The sequence below is a fragment of the Sinocyclocheilus anshuiensis genome, unplaced genomic scaffold (assembly GCF_001515605.1).
Source record: "Sinocyclocheilus anshuiensis isolate Anshui unplaced genomic scaffold, SAMN03320099.WGS_v1.1 scaffold389, whole genome shotgun sequence".
Lineage (NCBI taxonomy): Eukaryota > Metazoa > Chordata > Actinopteri > Cypriniformes > Cyprinidae > Sinocyclocheilus > Sinocyclocheilus anshuiensis.
Genome location: NW_015536494.1, coordinates 1,655,896 through 1,678,857, shown reverse-complemented (window position 1 = coordinate 1,678,857; position 22,962 = coordinate 1,655,896). Strand labels below are relative to the sequence as shown.

The window sequence follows — 22,962 nt, the reverse complement described above, 5'->3', positions numbered from 1 at the left end:
GTTCTTTTTTTACTTAAAAAATTGTAAATTTAACGTTTTTTTACTGTAAAATCACAAGAAATGTCCAATTAGATTTTTTTTACTAATGGAAATTACTGTTAACCAATATGGAGGTTTTTACCGTAGCATTTTTACAGTCTTTTACTGTTGAAATTACAATAATTTTATGACTATTATATATGATTTATGATATTCCAAATCATCTAAAGCCACAAAATAATAGCTTAAATAAACAAACAAACAAACGGAAAATGTATTGCTAATTTTCTGACAGTATCCATTAATTTTATGGACATTTCCGTTAACTCTAAAACACGACAAAATGCAGTGCAAAAATTCTAAATATAGGTAAAGCACCTGTAAAAAAAAATCAATATGGAACATTCCTTAATTTCCCTATTTTTACTTTTTTTTTTTTTTTTTTTGAGTGTAGTATGAAAAACTGACTAAAATTATGTTATTCACTGATAATCTTCCCACCGAAATTACTATTGTGAAGCAATTTGGATTCTAACTGCTACTTTATTTTGGATCCCAAAACGGCCAATTTCCAGGATGTTCACACTCAGGGGGATGAGGCTTTTTATTTCAAAAGATAAAGTCTTAAAATAAATTCAGCTTTCTCTACCTTTGGCTTTGAAGATAAGGTCTTGCATCATAGCTTCTGCATGCTCGACTGCTCTGTGCTGTGACTGATGATGTTTTCACTTTATTTCCAGTTAAATAAACCATTGCCACCAGATAAACCCATTTAGATTGTGCTCAATCACTGCCAAAAAGCAGACGTGCTCCACAGTGGAGCATTATGAAACTTCTTATATAGGTCACAGAGTAATTGAAGTAATTGAAGATGCTTATGCTTACAGGAAGACAGAGAATTAGACATAGTTCTATTCACATCAGTAAAGTGGAGATTTCATGTCAATATTTAGAGAGTGTTCTGACTGATTTGGCATTTGTTCTGGCCTTGAAAACTTATCAGAGAGTGAGAATAGCAGGCAGTAAACTTGTCACTTATCAGTCATGTTGACCTTGACCATAACTTTTCTTCTGTCAGTTCAGGGAAACTTATCATGTGTTACCTGGATCATTCCATGACCTTTGTGTTGCTAATGTACACCATCCGAAGCCTCTGTAATTTTGTCAGCGTTAGTTTTATTTATCAAACTATCAATATAACATAATATCAATGATTTAATCATTTTGAATTATCTAATTTATTTTGTACAACCACAAAATCTGGCCTGAACTTTTATATTACAATGCTTTATAATAAATATTGCTTTCTCTGACTGTCATTGTCAACTTTCTTAAACATGCATGCAATGCTTTGTCAAGCCAACATAAGTTTAATTCTGATACCTTGGTTTTCTAAATGTTCTTGTAAATAAAACTTAATATTTAATAAATGTTCTTTTATTTTTAAAAATGTATGTATGTGTGTGTGTGTGTGTGTGTGTATATTCATACATATATACATATATATATATATATATATATATATGTCAACGATTCTGTGTTTTTCTGTCAATATGGGGTGCTGTGTGTACATTAATGAGGAAAAAAAATTAACTTAAATGATTTTAGCAAATGGCTGCAATATAACAAAGAGTGAAAAATTGAAGGGGGTCTGAATACTTTCCGTACCCACTGTATATATATGTATGTATACACACACACACACACACACACACACACATATATATATAGAGAGAGTTTTGTAGGCTACTACATATTCTAAAATATGTCCCTAAAATAAATGTTTAGTTTTGTTGGCTATTGTAAGCTAAATTAAAATTCTGTGACTTGCCTGGCCAAAAGAAATTGTCGTGCAAGTTTGATCTGTTTTCAGTAAAGTGCTTTGATGTTTTGTATTAATTCATTCAATTAGTCAAAATCTGGCAAAATTCAGTGGTGATCATTGATACGTGAGGACACATCCCATGGGGCTGAAACAACAGCTATTGTTTAAACGTGCTGAGCTCTAATTTATCAGAGCAGGTGAGTCAAACTACTGACGTGGATTGTTCTGCTAGAGACAAAAATAACCTTTTGTTTGTTTATAAACCATCTCTTCTGCTGATTACATTACTACGATATGTGACTGTAATCATTGCATCCTTTAGGAAGACACGCTTGTGTTAGGATGAAGACTTTCATCATTGTAATGGATTGTAACTCCTTGAATCTCATTTCTGATTTGTTGAACACTCCTTTTTTGGTCTCTACAGAAATCTCACACTTTCATTGGTGTTAATCCATATCATGGCATTGGATCAAATAGACTACAATTAGATGTATGTACTTTTTAATCAAACAAGCAAAAATATGACACAATTTTAGCTTAGAGGATAGAATTAATTCTAATTCAAGTGTTTTGTATGTGTTAAACCTAGAGAAAACATCTGTGTATGAGTTAAAAACCATTTAGTTACTGATACATAGTAGTCCTTTTTCCATGTGGCACCATCTTCAAGGGTAAAATAAATTGGTTTTATGATAATAAAATTTGTATTTTAATATTTTTATATAAAATATATTTATTGTTCCAGACAAGCTGTGAGCAGTAGGGCGTAAACGCAGATTTGCCTGGCGCGAGGAGTGTATTTTTTAAAAGTTGAAACATTCATGTTTTCTCTCACGAATGGAAATGTAGTTGTGTTTTTTTTACCAGCTATTAAGCGGTTTGGTTAGTCAGCGAGTTCGTGTTTTATCTTAATTCATGATCTCTTGCTGCGTCCAATTTATATAGGCCTACTATCAGTCCTAAATAGTATTTGAAATTAGAATCAGCGTATCCCAAATCGTAGTATTGAAGTGATTATCGCAAAGGTAGCCTACCCATGGTTTACCATTTCTGGAGGCAATTCAAAACGCACATCCATGCACACTCTTAACGGTTAATATCGCCCACATGGACCCTTTTCACAGACTGTGAGTGATGACGTGTTTGTTTCAATGATCATCAGTATCGTAAATCCCATAACGTTTGAGCAAATGGAAATGCAAAAAAAAAAATTATTATTATTATTTGATGTAGTCTCCCATTCACCGCTACAGAAGTTAACTATGACAACTTCCGCTTCAGAGAAACCCGTAAATGTGAAAAGGGTCCATGGACCCTTTTCAGAAGACTGTGATGACGCGTTTAACGGTCATCAGCATCGTAAATCCTCGAAAGTTTTTCATATTTGTATTTTAAAAATTTTTTATGTACATTTATAACACTATTCTTTGTATTATATCACCTTTGCATCAAATTACAAAAAAAACGGTTAACGCTAATGCGAGGGTTTTTCTAATGCAGCGTCTATGGGAGGGAAGGTAAATTTGACATCGTTCTCTCTTCTGACAGCCGTTATAAGTCTCTCAATGTTTTTACTTTTACTGAAAGTCATGAAAACGCTGTCGTGGAGTTTTTCTTTTGCTATTTGAGCAAATGGGAATGCAAAAAATATATTTGTGGTTCTCTCCCATTCACTGCTATTCAAGTTAACCCAACTATGACGACTTCCGCTGCTGAGAAACCCGGAAATGTGAAAAAGGCCCATTGCGTGTTGGACAAGTATTCGATTAGAACTACAAACACGGATAAAAAGTGTTAAAGGGGGTCATATGATGTTGCTAAAAAGAACATTATTTTGTGTATTTGGTGTAATGAAATGTGTTTATGTGGTTTAAGGTACAAAGTAGTTTCGCTTTCACAACGAAACACACAGCGTCACACACGGCGGCCTAGAGTGAGCAGAGCCCGGTGGGCTTGAGAACGGCGCGGCTGGTGGATTCGACGAAGAAGGCTTGCGGCAACCACGTGTGACGACCCCGGGCTGGACTCCGCTTCGTCCACGGTGAAAGCCGATCCGGCGATCCACAGCGCGAAGTTGATGTATTTCCTCAGCGACCAGCACGGATCAGCTCTAGGCATGACGAAGCGGATATCGTCCTCTTTTGGAAGGCCAAACAAAGTAGTTTCGCTTTCACAACGAATCACACAGCGCCTTCACGACATGGTGGCGGCAACAACAATACTACAGCGAGAATAAAAGTTACGCCTTCTTTCTTTGCGTGAACATTTGGGCGGCGTTATGCAAATCTTCCCACATCGTGACATAGACATGTGGGGGCGTGTTAGAACCAGCCATTTTAGGTAGGTGTGACTGACTTTTAACTTTTATAAAGAATATCTCTTTGGATTTGAGACTTTAGTCTTTGCAACTTTACAGATCTTCTTTATGCACCAAGAGCTTGTAACACTTCAAAGAGAAAGGAAAAATTTAAATCGCATCATATGACCCCTTTAAACTACAAACATGGCAGATATGTGAGACCAACGGTTAATTAATATCTAATCTAAAGAAGAAAAAAACACTTAATGTTATCCACTTTATATTTAATCTGCAACAACATTGTACACTTTTAAAAATATAGCCTACATTTGGTCATTAACTTGTAACTGCGTCATGCAAACACACGAGGAGAGTTCGTCTTGAAAGACCCGCGACTGGCAGATCAGCGTGCTACTTCATTTCTGGCCAATACGGTAGGAAATTAAATTAAACTATTATTATGTTACACAATCAAAAGTATGTACTTTTTTCACAAAATGAGTTCATAGGCTACTCTTATAAGAAGCAGCGGTGTTTCTCTCTCTAGTGTGCAAGGTGCAGTGAAATGTAAAATCCGGAGTGGCGCTCAAGCGGAGTGATTATAGACCTAGACGCTTTGAGTGCGGAGGAGAAGTCACTCCGCTCCACTCATATGAGATGCTCCAGACCTGCTTTCAGTCTCTGCGTTGTCTAGCGGCATTCGTTTGATGCTAAACGGCTAATTTATTTCTGTAAAATTTACATTAATTGCTAGTTTATATAAATCTATAAAAGCAATATTAAACTTTCAATTTTGCTGTAGTAGCCTACTGAATATCAGGTCACTTCCGTACAACAGCGAACCTACACTTCATAAATCATAAAACGTTAAGCTAACTTTTTAAATGTACGTTAACTATAAGTAAACTTATTTGTGTTCTTCTGTTTGTTTATTTGTCAGTTATTTATTAGTATTAAATAGTTAAAGTATATTATAGGTAGTATAATAATATAAATAACTGTTGATTACGTAGGCCTATAGCCACTAAAAATAAATTAGCCTATAGCCTATTAAAAAGAATCATATTTAATAAATAATTTATTCCCTTTTTCCTATATTCACTAACGTGTATGTGCATGTGTTTCTTTATCATCCGCATGTTTTTAATCATCTTCAATAAAATGCAAGATCGTGAGATAAAAATATCTTCCTCCATCAAGTGTCAGGGGACCGCAGGGCTCGTTTCATCCGGCGCGCAGAGGGGAGGGCCGCTGGCGTCTGGGCGGCGGAGCGCGTCTCCGCATCCCTGCGCTTCATCATCTGAATGAAGCATCGGGAGTTTGGGGGTCAGATCCTCCAGATAACCAGGTTCCTGTCTGTCTCTGTCATAGCATATAAAACCATGGGGAACACCTTGCCTGTCAGACTCCAACAGAGGTGCTCTGGAAGAGATGACTGCAAACATGATGATGCTCAGGCTGTGTGGACTCCTTCTTATATGCTCAACACTAACAGGTGAGCAGGGATTTACTTTCCTAATATTTGAGTGTAATTCATTTCTCTGTTACATATTGACTTGCTTTTATACAGTGGTGTCCAAAAGTGTGAGACCACTTTGGAATGGGGTTTATTATCAAAATTACATTTTAAAGCACATTTTTCACCCATATTGTTGTGCTGACAATATCATATGTATTGAAATGTATTACATCAGAAAAATATGCACAATTTCAGAAATTTTTATAGCCACATATATATACAGTATTATATCATTTTATTATTTGTTATTTGGAAATATGGGATTTATTATACAGTTTAAATTTTAAACAAAGCACATTTTAATGTTACATTTTAATTTAAAGTTTTTACTCATATTTCTGTGCCGACAAACTCATTTGTGTTGAAAATTTTATATTGCATTCGAAATATGTGCATTTTCAGAAATGTGCATGTAAATAGTCAAATATATGGTTTTATGATTTGTTAATCTAGAATTTTTAACTCAAGTGTACATATACATTTTAATAAAATATATTTTATTTGTGTATATTGTCATTTATCCAGTTTGATGTTGTTATCTCGTTTTTATTTTTCTCTTTTTATTACTACATTTATTTATTAATTTGTTTGTTTACCTTTTTTAACTGATTCCTTTTTCTCTTGCTATGAAAATTGACATGGCATAAACCAGAGGTTGACTCAATCTACATGATTTGACACATAACTATTTCAATGATTACGGATCAAAATATATAGAAACAAAAAAGTATATGCAGATTACTTACAATATCACTTTGTTTCCCTTTGAAAAGAAAACCATTACATTGTTGCTCTGTTCTTTGTAGCTCGACGTCTTTGATCGCTTATACAGGAAGAAATATTGCTTTGCAAGGGAAGCCGGTCATTTCCAATGTCCATTTACTCTTTTCCTTGTCTGTAAGCCAATATTAGTAGTAGAGCTATTTGTGGTAGCGATGCAATAAAACGATCCTTCGGCATGAAAAAAAAAATCAGCATTAAAGCTCACTTGTTTAAAACTCAAATTCTTAAAAATGTAAGGTTCTTTATTAAAATATGGTTCCATGAAGAACCTTTATGGAGCCTTTCCTTTGCACAGAAGGTTCTTTATAGATTTAAAAATCTCATCTTAAAATGTTCTTTAACATTAAAAAATGGTTCTTTTAAGAACTGTTCACTGAAATGCTCTTTGGGGAACCCAACATTTTTGGAAGAGTGTAAAGCTCACTGTTAATAATTTGTGGTTATGTGTTTCCTTTCACTTTAGATGCTAAATTAGACATCATCTCTAGTGACCCAGATGTGCAGGTGGGAAGGACCACTCTGCTCTTGTGCAAAGGTTGGTGTGTTTAGTACTAATAACTGACTAATTGACACAAATAATGACCCCAAACTATATCTGTACAACTAATACACATAACAATGTCTTAATATTATTGCATTAGCTGCAAAATATCAAACTAAGTGTAAATAAATGATGCTATTTTTGAAACAAATCAGGGCTCAAGGTAATTTTTAGTGAGTGTATCAGTTCTCCTCAAGTGTCAACAATACTTTTTGTTGTCATTTTGAAGTTTCTATCATTTGAAATCCAACAAACACTTTTTTTGTGAAATGGTTTGTCTGAAAAGTTAGCTTGTGCCTTCTTTAAAATAAATGGCACTTCGTTTGATGTTTTGTTCCATTTTTGTGTCCAAATACTTTTGTAGGGTTTTGAATATCATACAACAACAAATGTTAGCTGTCATAAAATAACCAAGGTGTTGTTTTGTTGTTAATCTGTGAAATATTACAATATTGCATATTAAGTAAATATAAAGTATTACAATAAATATGAAATGTTACAGTATAAATTGTAATATTTTCCATATATTGTAATCATTACAAGCACAAGTTATTGCTGCCTACCACATTTGTTGTCTGCTTAACTGAATAAATGACTTTAATCAGCTATTATATTATTGCTAATTAATACCATATGGACATTCATACACCCATCTCTGGCTGACAACAGAATACTTCCTAATTGTAACATTGAAACAAGTTGTTTTTGTAAAGCTGCTTTGAAACAATATGTATTGTGAAAAGTGCCATATACAAATAAATTATTTTCTTTTCGGTTCAGCTGATTCAGAGGGAGAAATAAGTTGGTTGAAAGGCGATGAAGACGTTGATGAAGATCGCCATGTAGTCGAAATAATTGATGAATCCTCGAGTAAACTGATCTTGAAAAACCTTGAATTAGATGACGCTGGAATATATACCTGCGTGTTTGAAAATGATCACGGCACGAAGAAGAGTAACTACCAGATCTATGTCTACCGTAGGTTCCCATCTTCTGGTTCCTGAACACATTTATTTGTGAATTCACAAATTTTGTGAATGATTCTCATGTGAAATTTTGTCCAACAATCAGAAACACTGGACTTTGGCAACACACCGACGTACCATGAATTTCTGGTGAACCAGACAGCGACCATTCCCTGCGTGGTGTCTGGGAAGCCTGCGGTGGAGATCCTCTGGTTTCGGAACGATCGCATCGTGAATGATGACGGTAGGGGGGGTGGACATGCTGCAGGTCCTTCTGCTCTTTTATGTGGTATGGGGGTCTCCTCACCTTCCTAGCTATCAGTGATGCCTGTAGATGGCAGAATGGCAGTATGGCGATGGTGGACGATCCGGCGATGGGGTGGGAGGGACCTGTGCAATCATTTTCTAACCGATTTGCAACCAAATCAAGAGATGTTTCTCACTAGTAGTTGGGAAACATCTGTGAACAGTTTGTAGTGTGTTTTTTCTTCCTGACTGATGGAGAGGCCAAAATAAACAGCTCCAAAACATCAAGCCCTGCCCCATTTCAAGTAAACGCCACCATTGACAACCTTAATGGGACTGTTCACCCCAAAATAAAAAAGTGTGTTATTATTTACTCACATTTCTCCTTTTGTGTTTCACAGGGTTTGGAATTATATGAGGGGGACTTAAGAACATCCCAGGACGTACCTGTGGCAACATTTCTACTTAGGGATATTATGTTGCTCCTTACATGTTTCACGGCACTTTCAATGTGAAATGTCCAGTGATTAGTGCTAAAATCCAACCGAAACAGATGTTTCAACATTTTATTACGTGTTAACATTTTAAACATTAACGCATTTATTAACATGTTTTATTCCGTTCCTTCGTGCATATTTCACAACACTGCAGTGCAGCTACAAGCGTGTTCAGTTTTATCCGAAACAGATGAACGTGAATCTGACAATGTTTTATGACATTCGTGGTTGAATGTATCACAGCAGTTCGGAAAATGAAATGTCCGGTGAGTGGTGCTGAAAGGTTAATGCTCTATGAAAAAACATACAACCTACAATTAACTGTTAAGAAAAGCAAGCGTGAAATAAAAAGCATTTGCTGAAGCAGCTATGCCGTTTTAACTTGCGTCTTTGAGCTCTTTTATAGAGCGTTGAGTCGTATTTCGCGGGACTTGTAACTGAGCACTCCCCCTCTCAAGTGCAGTGCTGTACCAGGTGTGCTACTGAGCAAGTTTACAACATCAGATGAGCCAGACATATGGAGATGCAAACGTATTGTGCAAGGATTTGTAATGAACCAGAATCATAATTTCTGTCAAAAGTAATAAAAGCTGTTGGTGATCGCGTTGAGATGGCCCTGGGTACATTTTTGGAGTTTTGGAGAGGCATGTTTTTCCAGTGAGCCTATTTTGCTAAATAATGATACAGTTTTTGATTTTGGGGTGAACTGGCCTTTTAAGAGTGCGTGTGGGCTTTTAAAGGCTTTGTCTCATGAATCTAAAGTAATACTATTGCATCTTTGACATTCCTCACGCTCTGCCTTCCCTCTTCTCTTTGTACAGGACGAAGTCATCTCAGAATCCTGCCAGATAGGTCTCTGCAGATTCTGGGAATTCAGCAAGAAGACCGTGGAACCTACACTTGTGAAGGCAAGATCAAGGGACGCCCCATAATGAGGGAGCTCCAGATCTCTGTTGTTGTTAATGGTGAGGACATAGAGGAATGAATCAAGTTTGTTCTTAGTGTCGCCTGGGTGAATATGTCCTCTTACTATCTGCTTTAAAAATCCCATTCTCCAGAGCCACCGACTGTCCTGATTAATCAGAAGGGAATAAAGGTTTCTGCAGGACCCGACACCACTGTGTCTATAGCCTGCCTGGTCAAAGGAGTACCCACTCCAAATATTTCATGGATATTGTATGTATATCAATAGAAAATGCTATAATATTTCATTCATGCTTACCTATAATCCTTAGTCTGACTAGTATAATCCATCCTGACTACCTCTATGGCTCGAATTCAAAACCTAGTGAGCTACCTACATAGGCAGCATAATAGGCGTCAAGAGACCATCTTTAGGCCTATTTCTAAGGCAAGGCAAGTTTATGTATATAGCACATTTCATACACAATGGCAATTTACATAAAAGGGATTTTAAAATAATCATAAAAGATGCATAAGAAATAAAATAACCATAAAAAGTAAGAAATACAAATTAAAACTTGATTTAAAATGTATTTAAATCAAATTATAAATATATTATAAATACAGAAAAGTATTAATACAAAAATAGTTCAATCAAATATGAAATCAAAAATGTTTTACCCTTAAGCATTTTTGTGCTTATTAGACTGTCATGTTGTTAGTAGCACCATGCTAATGCTAAATTTTATTGAAATCAGTTGTAGACAGAAAGGTAGCTCACAAGTCTATACTATGTGTTTACACATATTCTTTAGTCTCAGGCTTCATCTTTCCATTTTGTATATTTGGAGCTGTCCCTTTGTCTCTTAGTTGTTAGTTCTCCTTCCATGAGTACATTTGTGTTGTATTAATGAACAATAATGGCAAACAGACTGTGTTTCTGCATCTTTCCCCTCAGCCCTTCCCCTTCTGATGACTCCCGTTACAAATTCAACTCTGATAAGAGTGAGCTCACCATCTCTGCAGTGACCAGGAGTGATTTTGGAGAGTATGTCTGCATAGCTACCAGTAAGATCGGGGAAAACAGCGCCACGTTTATTCTGGATGTCTCAGGTAAAACAATGCTCTAGAAACATAAAATGTAGTGATGCATTTGTACATTGCTGAAAGTGCAGAAGCATCAAATGAGGGCAGTTGGCCTGCATTAATATGTTTTTAGTCGATATACAGTAACAAAGTTTAACATGATGTCAAAATTGACCCCATCTCAATGAATGTTTACTGTCTTTATGGCCAGTAAGTTTTGGCAGTTAGCCTATACTGGTTGTAAAATGTTACATAATGCATTTTTTGGATGGGAACACCCATTTTTCATGATCCAATCAATCAATTCCTGAAGAATAAAATCAAGATGACCTTTTTTTCTGAATATCCTGTTTCACTTCTTAAGTCAAATGGGTTGTGAAAGGTGTGTCACGCTGACTGTAAACTGCAGTGAATTTATGTGTTTACGGCTCAACTCTACTTTATTTCCCTTTCTTGGAAATGTTGTTTAGCCAAAGATTTATTCCAAGAAAACATTTTACTTCTTGAAGTCAGGTGTTTACTATAGTCACAAACACAGATATGGGGAATTTGGTGCCATGCAAGCATCAAATTGACACACTCCAATGGGCCAGACCCAAACAAAAACATTTTGACTCTTTATTACATGAATATATTTCCACAGTAGTTATATTTATGGCTCAATGCATATTTTGATATTCATGGTTTAGCTGTTGAATAGACAGTAGGTAGGTTATTCTATTGAAGTTTCCAACAATGGTTGGCTTATCAGTCAAGCATTTGCATTCATTTTTTTAATTAATTAAATTAATTATTATTATTTTTACCATTTTCAGAGCATCCAACTGTAGTTTTGGATCAAACCAAGCTGACAGTTATTCCAGGAGAAACTGGATCTGTGGTCTGCAATGCCACAGGACATCCAACTCCAACCGTACAGTGGTTCAGGAAGACAACCAGAGAAAAAATGGTGAGAAACATCTACATTTTGGTTTGCAATTTCAAAAACATTTTGGAAATATGTTTAATACAATAAAATCTTGCTTGGGTTGAGAGAATTATTTTTATAATTGGATTGTAATTGATGTTGGTGGCGGCGAGGGGGGATTCTTAATTCTTAATTACTTTTTCCTGTCTATTATTGTCTTTCCTGTTTGCATGAACATGTGTGGGCAGACGAATGTGGAGGGATCTGCGCTGATTCTTGAAGATGTAATGCCCTTTGATGGCGGCTTGTACTCCTGCATAGCCAGCAATACGGTGGGAACAACCACTGAGGACTTCCAGCTGATAAGTAAGGCTCTTGTAGTGGCTTCAGTAATGGTGATTTTTTTTTTTCAGTTTGTTGATATTTTTCATTTTTGCATAAACTTTCGATATTGCTTCTCATTAATAACTTCTGTGCCTCTCTCTCAAAAGCCTGGCCTGGGACACCCATTAAGTTCAGTGTGGCCCCGGGGCCCTCATCTTCTGTCCTCATCCAGAGTGCCTCAGTGCAGGATGGAGGGTCCTCCATTACCCAGTACATCCTTCAGTGGAAAAAACCGTCTGAAGACACCTGGAGTCAAAGCCTTGTCAAGCCCACAAGTAAATAAGTCACTCAGAGAAGTTAAGTTTATGTTTTGATGGTTTTTTAAATTCAAATGTGTGATGAAACGCTTACATTTGTAGATCCTCTGGTGATCACGGGACTTGAGCCGTACACAGAGTACTCCATTCGCTTTGCTGCCAAAAACTCTCATTACCAGGGGAACTTCTCCACAGAACACAAGATCTTCACACAGTCCCAACGTGAGTATCAGTTCTCTTCTGTCTATTCACTTCATCTGCTTCATATCCACCATTATTGATGTTGATAGCTATTATTAATATTGTTGTGACTTTTTTTATGCTATTGGCAGGCCAAATGGAATCTGCACACAAATAGTTGATATATCCTGTGCTGTGACATTTAATAAATTGGCTTTAATAAATTGAGAGGCTACATGCAATATTTGTACTTTCTGAAAATTAAAAATTAATTTGTCACACCTTAGGACCATTTGGATCTTGCCATTGGTTTACGGTCCCAACATTATTTTTAAATAATGCAAAGACATTTTAGCCAGTTATTTTAATAAGACATTTTTATTGCAGTTGATTCATGCTGTCATTCTTGTCATGCATCAGTGCCTGTTTGCTCATCACATATGTTCATGATTTGCTTCCGCTGTCCATTCTTCCTCTAATTGCCACCTGCTTGATGATGACCATTCTCCATGCATTACAACCTGCTCCTGGTCCCGGGGCCGTCCATTGCCTTATTCTGACCTTCCTTTGTAGATGGTAAATCAAAATTTTGAATGCATACATCTCCAGTTGATAGGCTAAAACATAAGCCTAATTGTTTACTTTGATATAGACGTGTGAAAGTGAGTTTACCTGCATGTTTTCAATGCTGAAGAAAGCGAGAACAGAGAATATCACTACTTCAGCATGAAAGCATGAAATGTTGGTCTGCCGCTCTCACACATCTATACTGTAGTGAATAATTTTGGAGCTTATCCACTGGATTGGCAATTACTTAAGTATGACGCAGACATACTCCGATAACTTTAATATAATATATAGGCCAACAGTGAAACATCAAATATAGCATTCTTAGATTAACTAGGGTTGGGTGATTTACAATAATTTTAATGTGCTTTTTATTTGACCAATGACTAGTTTTGTAAGAAATCACACACAATTTCTTAAATTTAACAAAAACAGTGTTAGGGTTGGTAAGTTTGATTCATTTCTGTGATTCAAAATTCTGATTCAGTGATTCATTCTTCACATCTGTCTTCCATGTGTTCATTAAATGAATTAGTGTAGAACTATATCTTTACTGCATTTAAGTTTTTGCATTAAACATTTTAAATAATTGTAGAAATTAGCTGTTTAAGAGCAAAACAATATTTAAACTATACCGTTCAAAATTTTGGGGTCAGTAGGATTTTGTGTGTGTGTGTGTTCTTTTGAACTTGGATCCTTTTGAAAAAGAATCCTGCAAAAAAAAAAAAATTTACTGTATTTTTACAATTTTATTTTTCCACAAAAATATTAAGCAGCTAATCATATTGGAATGATTTCTAAAGGATTGTGTGACACTAAAGACTGGAGTAATGATGCTGAAAATTCAGCTTTGACATCACAAGTAGAAAATAAATACATTTTAAAACATATTCAAAAAGAAAACAGTTGTTTTAAATAATAATAATATTTCGCGATGTATCTGTTTTTATTGTATTTTTTATAAAATGCAGCCTTGGTGAGCATTAGAGACTTATTAAAAAAAAAATAATTAATTAAAATTTGTACCAACCCCAAACTTTAGAATGATAAATATTAAATAATTTGATGATAAATATCATTAAAATAAAATAATAATAAATATAAATTAAAATAATAAAACATTTTTAAATCAAAATCACCCAGCCCTAAGATCAACCTGTTACACTATTTCTTTGTTCCCTTTATCTGATGTTTGCTCTTTCCTTCATTTAGGGGAACCCGACAGCCCCATTCTGTCTCTGAGTGAGAAGAAGTTGGACACAAACTCAGTCTCCATCCCTATTAAACAGCTGAAAGATGGAGGCTCTCCTATCCTACACTACATTGTACGCTACAAAGAGGTCAGTCTGAAGTCCAGCCAAAAACTTCTCAGTTTATCTCCGCAGTATATGCATTTTTCATGTTGTTTAAATATGTGAAGTACAAGCCATATATCTAAATGTAAAATGTCACTCGTTTGGAACAGAACAATGAGAATGAGGAATGGACTGAAAAAGAAATTCCTGGAAACTCCAGCAAAATCCAGCTGAATAATCTCCAGTACAATGCCAACTATCAAATGGAAGTTTATGCAGTAAACCACAATGGCTCCTCCAGCACTGCCAAAATTAACTTCACCGTCCCACAACCTGGTAGGATTGATTACAAAAAGTGCAATAATATTATGCATTATATGCTTAACAAATAGTTCACCCTTTTCACTCTTTAGTGATATGAATTGATTTCTCCTTGTCTTGCAGTCAGTCAGCCGGCGTTAGGGAAAGGAGGTGTGGTGGGAATTGTAATGTTCATCTTCTTGGTGCTGATGGTATCAGTAGATGCTTTCTGTTGCTACACCAACCACTGCGGCCTGCTTAATTTCCTCGCTCGTAAACTATTTGGACACAAAGTGTCAGAGTCTAATGGGATGGATGAAGAGGCCAATAATTCCACTGGGTAAGACAACTTCATCCTCAAGTGCCCATGCTGTAGAGATAGACAAAATGACTCTTCGTTTCTGTCCTAGTTTTCCAACAAAGGACAATTGTTTGCACATCGTGTTAGTTTATCGTGATTGCATATAGTTCTTAAAAGAAATAGTTCACTCCAAAATGTAACCCCTTCTTGTAGGAAAACAATTTCAATTTTTTTCCTACAAGAAAGTGGATGCAAAATGTTTCAAAATAGACAAAAAGCACAATAAGAGTATCATAAATGAAGTCTAAAAGACTTGTACAAGTCTTCTGAATTTGTACGGTAGCCTTTGTGTGAGTAAAAGTCCTCACATATTTTTCATTTTTGGGTGAACTATTCCTGTATGTAAACTACATGCATATCAAGAAAGTGCAAAGGCACTTTACTTTGGTATAGAAGTGTAAATAATTAAATGATGATTAAAAAAATTAATTTGACTGTATTTATCACTGTTATGAACTGGAATTTTACATCATAATGGCAAATAAATAAATAAAATAAAAATTAAAAGCTGATTATAATTGAAATGATAATAGCACTTCACCTGTAATTGTATAAAGTTAAAAGTAAAAGTTGAGACATACTAACAATAAAGAATTTTTACCTAATTTTAAAAATCATGTTCTAAAATCATTTCTACATTAAATTAGAAATTAACATTTTTTACTAACATAACAACCAAGATAAATTAATTCTATAAATTATATATATATATATAGAGAGAGAGAGAGAGAGAGAGAGAGAGAGAGAAAGAGAGAGAGAGCGAGCGAGAGAGATATATTAAATATATATTATACATTTTTATAATTGATAAAACCTTGTAAACTGTTACCAAATAATAATAATAATTTTAATTAATGCATTTTAAACTAACAAACCAAGAGTATTAAATGCTATAAAATATTATTTTAAATATTTTTTTATAATATATATAGACAAAATGATTAATTCTAACTCAAAAAGCAATTAACCTTATGAGCTTTTGATATTATGTCTAAGATGGTGTCTAAGATTTTTTAACTTCACATTTTCTATCTAAAAATCCATATTTAGAGCTTTGCATTTAGACATATTTGCTGTTTCCTGTGTGTGATTCCACCCCACTAAGCTTCAGTCCTCATGTGTCCTTTGATACAGAGACATGAAGCTGAGCGGGCTAACACTACCACGAGGCAGCATCCCAAAGCTTCAGTCATCCAATGGGGAAGTGAATGGTATTCATTCAGAGGTCACGTGTGACAAAGCACCTCTTACCAAATTCGAGTAGGTGCCAACCTCAAAGGGCTGAATGCAGCTGGGAATGCAGAATCAAAGCTGTCATTCACAAAAAAAATGGCATGTGGGCTTTATGTTATGCAACCAGGTTTAAAAGAATTGTTCACCCAAAAATGACCAGTTTGTCATCATTTACTCCTCAAGTTGTTCGAACTGCGTATGACATACATGCAAATGACATGTGCATGGTGATTTATACTGCCTAGATCTTATATAATAGTAAGCAATGAGTAAAAAAATCACAGAATTTTCATTTTTGGTGAACTATTGCTTTAAATCAAAATTTGTATTGTTATTCCTACTGCCATTTTTAACTCTTGTTTTACAATTTTTATTATTTTCTCTATTATCCATTCCCCAAAAAACAATCCAGCTGCCTCATAAACACAGAAAGCAGCTTCTGTATTTTCCTCTATCACATGCATTGTAGAAATAACAATATATTCTCTCTTTTTTTTTTTTGTAGGAAGAAACCAGAATCTGGTGATCCAGCAGCAGAGGCCTAGAGGAAGATATTATACAGGACACAATGCTATGAAAACATTGATTTGTTTGTTTGAACCTCTTGAATGGCCCAACATGGCTCAACCAATAGCGTGAGTTTTGAGGCGGGACAATTTGTTTGGCCGACCAATGACAGATGGGGGAGTGTTTGAGAAACCTGTTTGAAAGATGTAAAACCTCATAAATTATATACTTCACATTTAAGTGATTCAGTTTGGAACAAATATACAAACATCATAAAGGACGACTGTTATTTGCAGGAAAAAGTCCTGTGTGATTTAGATTATGTTTGTTATTAAATTGTGATTGTACCAAATGTATGATGTAGAGGAGTATTATGAGTGTGATCCAGCACTGTAAATACTGTACATGACAAATGCTGCTTGAGCTGAATGTACATCCAGTAGTGAGCAGATAAAAGCAAAATGCAGCTAAGTAGAATATGATGTTGACATGTTAAAGTATATTACTGACATAATGGGAGCATAATATCATAGCTTAATAACATCACTAATGTTAATTTATTGCACATCTAACATATGCTTGTAGCTTGTATAAAATCTTGATTAAAGGAACAGGTGAAAGAAAGAACGTCCAATGGATTTGGAAAGACATGAATTTTCAGTTTAATGTGAACGATAATCCCTTTTGTAAAGATAAAAAGAACCATTTAACATAGTTAATATAGATAGAACTTTGCATTTTATTTGTTTCAACATTTTTTTTTTTCAACATTGCATTTTATTTGTTTCATAAATGCACCGTGTTTGAATGTTTTGGTCAAGTGATGTTAAATGTGGATGTAAATACAGATGCATGCAAAAAGATGTACATATGGATTTATTAATAGTTTTTATCTTCTCTGTACATTGTATAAATTATTTCTTTAATGCTTTTATACTCATTGTAATGTGTGACCCTATAGTAATTTTGTACTCTATGTAAATTTATTTGCAACTATAGACATTTAATTCTTTTGAATAAAAAGAGAGAAATTTCAACAACAGCTGCTTGCTAAATCTCATTATTCACAGGGATAAGATTCATTCAGTCTTTGTAACTAAGAAGGCTGTAGATGATCACGGTGTCGTCCTCTTGACTGTTGCAATGTGGTCTACAAAAGAAAAGAAATGTTTACATGTATTAGACAGTCTTTTATTTAAAATAATATATTAATAACATTCTTTATAATGAAAATATCAAAGATATTAAATAAAAAAAAATTTATAAAAATTTTAAAAATGTAATAATAATAATTAGTAAAAATGTAATAATAATAATCCAATTTGATTCAACTAAAAAAAGGAAGGCAGCAAGTTTTTTTTTTTATTTATTTTTTTTACAGTAAATCTTTTATGCCTCATTCCTTTTTTTTTTTTTTTTAGAAGCCTGTAGATGTTCCTTCGATGTCTGAACCTTCCTGTTTAGAAGGACATACACTGTAAAAAATGACCGTGAATTTAACGGTAAAAGACTGTATAAATGCTACAGTAAAAACCTGTTAAATGGTTAACGGTAAATTCCCCTACTATATATGGTGAAAAACTGTATTGGACATTACATGTATTGGACATTAGTTTTACGGTAGTATACCATTTTTGGAAGTGAAAAAGACTGTATAATTTACAGTGAATAACCGTAAATTGACATTACCAGAATTTCCTGCATTACATTTAAAATTTGATGTTTTTTTGTTGAAATAACTATGTTTCTTCTTAGTTTTTTCTTATCAGTTTTGTATATTAGGGTTGTGTGTTACACCTAATAACTGAATTAAATGAATGTTTATTGCATTATTTCAGTTTCATGTGTGTTACCATGATGGTGTTTAGTGTTTGTGTGAATGACACTGTGCACCTTCAATATATGTTATTATTTAAAAGCTGCTTGTGATGGGCTTTGGTTCATCATGTGACTTTCTCATCACCACCTCCTTTTGGTGGTTATCAGTGTATTACAAAGGTACAAAACAGATTTCAGTACTTCAATAGGTTGGTATATTAACATTATATCAGTTAATGAAATTACGGTATTTAACTAAATTTAAGTTAAAACCGTAAAACCTAAAACGTTGCTACCGTATTTTTTACGGTAAAATTCCGGCAACCACAGCTGCCGGTTTTTTACTGTAAATTTTACGGAATTTTTTTTACAGTGTACTGTATGTCAACACATACAGGGGGTTTATAAATCAGTTCCACAGATTTCCCCCCACGAATAATCATCATGACATTTTAATCATTACCTGTCTGAGGTTGATGGAGGAAGACTTAGATCTGCATATATCACATATGTTGTATAGTTTTCCTCAGACTCTGCTGATTTTCTCAGGTTTTCATAGATCTCCTCTGTGACTGTGGCTGCAGGTGTCTGATCAGAGATAAAAAAATCACTAGTGTTAATTTAGTGTGCATTTAATACATACAGAGGCCTTTTGTTCATTTAAAATAAGATGAGCTGTTCATGTGTTTAATACCTGTTCTGTGGGCTGCTTCTTTGACGTAAACGGTATCCTCCTGTAAAGATGTAAGCTGATACAGTTTTACAGACTCGTTTAATTTCATCCTCATTAAATTAAATATGGCATCTAACCTGACTAGATTCCTTTTGAAGTAATTATACTGTATTATTATGTGTTAATAATTCAGAATGGTCAGAATACTACACTTTAGTCACAAAAATTATTATGTAAATCGGTTAGTATTAGCTGTAAGTGCAAGATTTGCGTAAACCGATTGCATGTTTGACATGCATGAAATACAAGCAGCGCAATACTGAACGCAGTACATGATGATGGGGGAAGTCATCGAGGGCTTGTGTAATGTGTAGTGTCATTTCCACAGAGTACAAACTCAAGCAACGTTGAACACATATGAACTTTATGTTCTCTCTGCATTTCAACAGAAGGCTATATTATCACATGCTGTGCGTCCACTCACCTTATAATCAGACCAAACATGACTACTGCCATTAGAAACAAAAACACAGCTGTTGCAGTCAGCAAGAAATTTTGATGAATAGTCACTATAGAAACAAACAAAAAATGTGGATAAATTTGGGTAAACTTTGCTCAGAATAGCATCATTTTCTTACTATGTCTGATGCAAGTTTTCTGTATGCATGCAATACCTAAGTGATATTTTCCAAAATGTGCAGGATGTTATTTTCAGTGTGATAAGTGAACCGAAGTCACATTACTAATGTTATAAAACATTATTTGTTTATGCAAAGTTGAACTAAAAATGGGAAAACGCTGCTTACATGATATTTTTCATACACTCAGGGCAATATACTGTACAATATTTAGTACTCAGTATTCCATTTAAAAAGGCTTTCTTTCTTTGTGAATGAAATATTCCCTATTACCTTCAACATTCAGTGCTATGACTGTAGAGTTTTGAGAACCCATGTCATTCTTAGCAATGCAGAAGTATTGTTCATCATCCTTCTGACTGGCAGATTTGATGGAGAATTCACGATCAAATCCTACATGAGAGACGTTTGCTTCTTTGATCATAAACCAACTGTAGTTTATCACTGCAGGATTGGCATTGCTCATACAGATCAGAGTCAGTGAGTTTCCTTCTTGTATCCTTCCAGATGGCAAAACGGCTATTTCAACGTTTTTTGGACTATCTGTGGGGAGAAACAACAGGATCTGTATTTGCAAGAGAACTTTGAAACATTTGCATGCAATGATGCTGTTGCAAAGAGATGTTGCATCAGAAACGGTGACTGGGTTAGTGAAATCTTCTGAAATATTCTAGCTTCCATATTTTTATGGTAACTGTGTGTCTATGATGCCTTAAAATGCTGCTTATCAGGTTTTTGAACAAAGCCGTGATGTGCTTTAAATGATAGACTAGCCAGAGATGTAAACATACATTTTACATCAAGCAATATTTCATTTCCTGAAGTTGAGCTGCTGTTCTTCAGACCGCAGGAGTAGTTGCCAAAATCATCGTGAGAGACAGAAGAGATGCGGAGCACACTGTCAGTGGCTTCTGGAATCAGATGTTGGTTTTTAAACCAGGCAAACTGCTCTTGTGTTGGGGTGCAGTTTTCTGTGCCACATGCCAATGTCACAGAGTCTCCTTCATGGATGTGTCCATTCTCCTTTTGTGTTTTCACTGTTACTCTAAAAGGTAGAACTGTTAAAAGTAGTGTAGATTAATGAAATGTAATCAGAAACCTGTTTGAAAAATTTTAAATGACTAGGTTACACTAGCATCAGCATCCCAGCATTCCATCCTTTATTGGCATTGATGGTTCCATGAAAAACCTTTAACAACCATGGAACCTTTCCATTGCTCAAAAGGTTATTAAAATGTTCTTTACATTAAGAAAAAAAAAATGGTTCTTTTAAGAACTGTTCACTGAAAGGTTCTTTGACGAACCAAAAATGGTCCTTCTATGGTGTCACTACAAAAAAGAAAAAACTCTGGAACCTTTGATTTTTAGAGTGTATGCTGGAGATGGCTTGCTGATATTTTATTTGTCATTGAACAAATATGGCCTTTCATTTACCTGCTACGCTGAGGTGTATGCCACCTGATCCAGTGTATTTTCCATAATTGGAATTCATTTCAAAGCGAAAGAAATACATTCCGTTGTCACTTTTGGAGACATTGTGTATCTGCAGTGAGCAGTTTCTGTCTTGGTTTGCATAAGCTGTTCTGTTTTTGTACAGCTGGTGAATCTCTGCTGTATTTGACTGATAGACAGATATTCCCATCTGTGATCCGTCTTGTTTCTGATGAACTTCTGGTTTGAACCATTTTGTTGTTTTAGGTGTGTAATAATATGGATAATCAAAGGTGCAGCTGAAATCCACAGATGATCTTTCCAATACACATATGCTTCTAGGGTAGTATGAAATTGACCATGAAGCCACAGCAGCTAAACACACAAAAAAATGTTTGTTAAGGTTTTCAGTAAGTCACCATTACTCCTTGTTCTTCACCCACAAGCACTTTTTTGGAGTCTAGACTTAAAATAGAGATTCTAATAAACTACCGATGACCGGATCTGACCAAAATGTACAGTGACAAACTGTTTAGTCCAGTTATTTTCAACCAGGGGAATCATATGGAGCATCAGCACACTTACAAAGTGGCCACAAAATGGTTTAAAACTATTTAAAATTGAATAAAACAAGCTTCGAAATAAGCTAAATCAGCTAAAAATATATATAGACATTTTTCTTATTTAATTTTTTTTCTTCCAACAACTATAATATCCTGGTCATTTTTAAAGTGTGATTTCCAGGCATGGAAAAGTCATGGAAATTTGAAAACCATTTATTTATTTATTTTATGCCAAGCTCTAAAATATTTTATTGAGCAGAAACCCTTCATCCCAAAATAATCCCAGAAACACCTGGAAATATCATATAAATTCTTTGGTCAGTGTGAACCCTGAAATAAATTCAGTTCTTGGAATGCTTGGAATTATGGAATTTAATTATTTCATTTTTATTATTTATAATTATTTTATATCATTTGTATTATTTAACTATTAACAACAATTATTTATAAAGTATGTTGGTACACTCTAAAAAATGCTGGGTTAAAAAGGGACAAACCCAGCTATTGTTTTTTTTTTTTGACCCAGCAGTTGGGTTGTTTTGACCCAGCTATTGTTTTGTTTTTTTGACCCAGCGGTTGGGTTGTTTTGACCCAGCTATTGGTTTTTTTGACCCAGCGGTTGGGTTGTTTTGACCCAGCTATTGTTTTTTCTTTGACCCAGCGGTTGGGTTGTTTTGACCAACCGGTTGGGTTGTTTTGACCCAGCTATTGTTTTTTTTTTGACCCAGCAATTGGGTTGTTTTGATCCAGCTATTGTTTTTTTTTGTTGACCCAGCAGTTGGGTTGTTTTGACCCAGCTATTGTTTTGTTTTTTTGACCCAGCAGTTGTGTTGTTTTGACCCAGCTATTGTTTTGTTTTTTTGACCCAGCGGTTGGGTTGTTTTGACCCAGCTATTGGTTTTTTTGACCCAGCGGTTGGGTTGTTTTGACCCAGCTATTGTTTTTTCTTTGACCCAGCGGTTGGGTTGTTTTGACCAACCGGTTGGGTTGTTTTGACCCAGCTATTGTTTTTTTTTTGACCCAGCAATTGGGTTGTTTTGATCCAGCTATTGTTTTTTTTTGTTGACCCAGCAGTTGGGTTGTTTTGACCCAGCTATTGTTTTTTTTTGACCCAGCGGTTGGCTTGTTTTGAACCCAGCCGCTGGGTCAAAACAACCCAATAGCTGGGTTATATTTAACCCAACATTTTTTAGAGTGTAGGG

The 22,962-nt window shown here is 34.9% G+C and overlaps 2 protein-coding genes across 7 annotated transcripts in view; one reads left to right on the top strand and one right to left on the bottom strand.

Moving 5' to 3' along the window:
• Positions 1-17,625, top strand: part of LOC107686492 (neural cell adhesion molecule 1-like) — a 29,471-nt gene extending 11,846 nt beyond the window's left edge. For 2 of the 6 annotated variants that reach the window (XM_016483538.1, XM_016483530.1), the window contains 17 exons: positions 5,478-5,601; positions 6,872-6,943; positions 7,730-7,927; positions 8,021-8,203; positions 9,479-9,622; positions 9,716-9,833; positions 10,519-10,673; positions 11,462-11,595; positions 11,802-11,919; positions 12,045-12,212; positions 12,297-12,416; positions 12,948-12,950; positions 14,154-14,281; positions 14,407-14,572; positions 14,681-14,876; positions 16,032-16,157; positions 16,636-17,625. In XM_016483538.1, the coding sequence (XP_016339024.1) occupies positions 5,538-5,601; positions 6,872-6,943; positions 7,730-7,927; positions 8,021-8,203; positions 9,479-9,622; positions 9,716-9,833; positions 10,519-10,673; positions 11,462-11,595; positions 11,802-11,919; positions 12,045-12,212; positions 12,297-12,416; positions 12,948-12,950; positions 14,154-14,281; positions 14,407-14,572; positions 14,681-14,876; positions 16,032-16,157; positions 16,636-16,675 (2,133 nt within the window). In that variant the 5' untranslated portion in view covers positions 5,478-5,537 and the 3' untranslated portion in view covers positions 16,676-17,625. Of the gene's footprint in view, positions 1-5,413; positions 5,602-6,871; positions 6,944-7,729; positions 7,928-8,020; positions 8,204-9,478; positions 9,623-9,715; positions 9,834-10,518; positions 10,674-11,461; positions 11,596-11,801; positions 11,920-12,044; positions 12,213-12,296; positions 12,417-12,947; positions 12,951-14,153; positions 14,282-14,406; positions 14,573-14,680; positions 14,877-16,031; positions 16,158-16,635 lie in introns of those variants that run through there. The other 4 variants (XM_016483554.1, XM_016483545.1, XM_016483551.1 and 1 more) reach the window with 4 other exon arrangements.
• A 65-nt stretch (positions 17,626-17,690) lies between these two features.
• LOC107686701 (sialoadhesin-like) overlaps positions 17,691-22,962 on the bottom strand; it is a 6,735-nt gene continuing 1,463 nt past the window's right edge. Inside the window, exons 2-8 of the mRNA XM_016483800.1 lie at positions 21,201-21,572; positions 20,558-20,824; positions 20,040-20,309; positions 19,613-19,697; positions 19,150-19,189; positions 18,919-19,043; positions 17,691-17,787 (exon numbers count right to left, since the gene is read on the bottom strand). Coding sequence (XP_016339286.1) covers positions 17,721-17,787; positions 18,919-19,043; positions 19,150-19,189; positions 19,613-19,697; positions 20,040-20,309; positions 20,558-20,824; positions 21,201-21,572 — 1,226 coding nt within the window. The 3' untranslated portion in view covers positions 17,691-17,720. The remainder of the gene's footprint in view (positions 17,788-18,918; positions 19,044-19,149; positions 19,190-19,612; positions 19,698-20,039; positions 20,310-20,557; positions 20,825-21,200; positions 21,573-22,962) is intronic.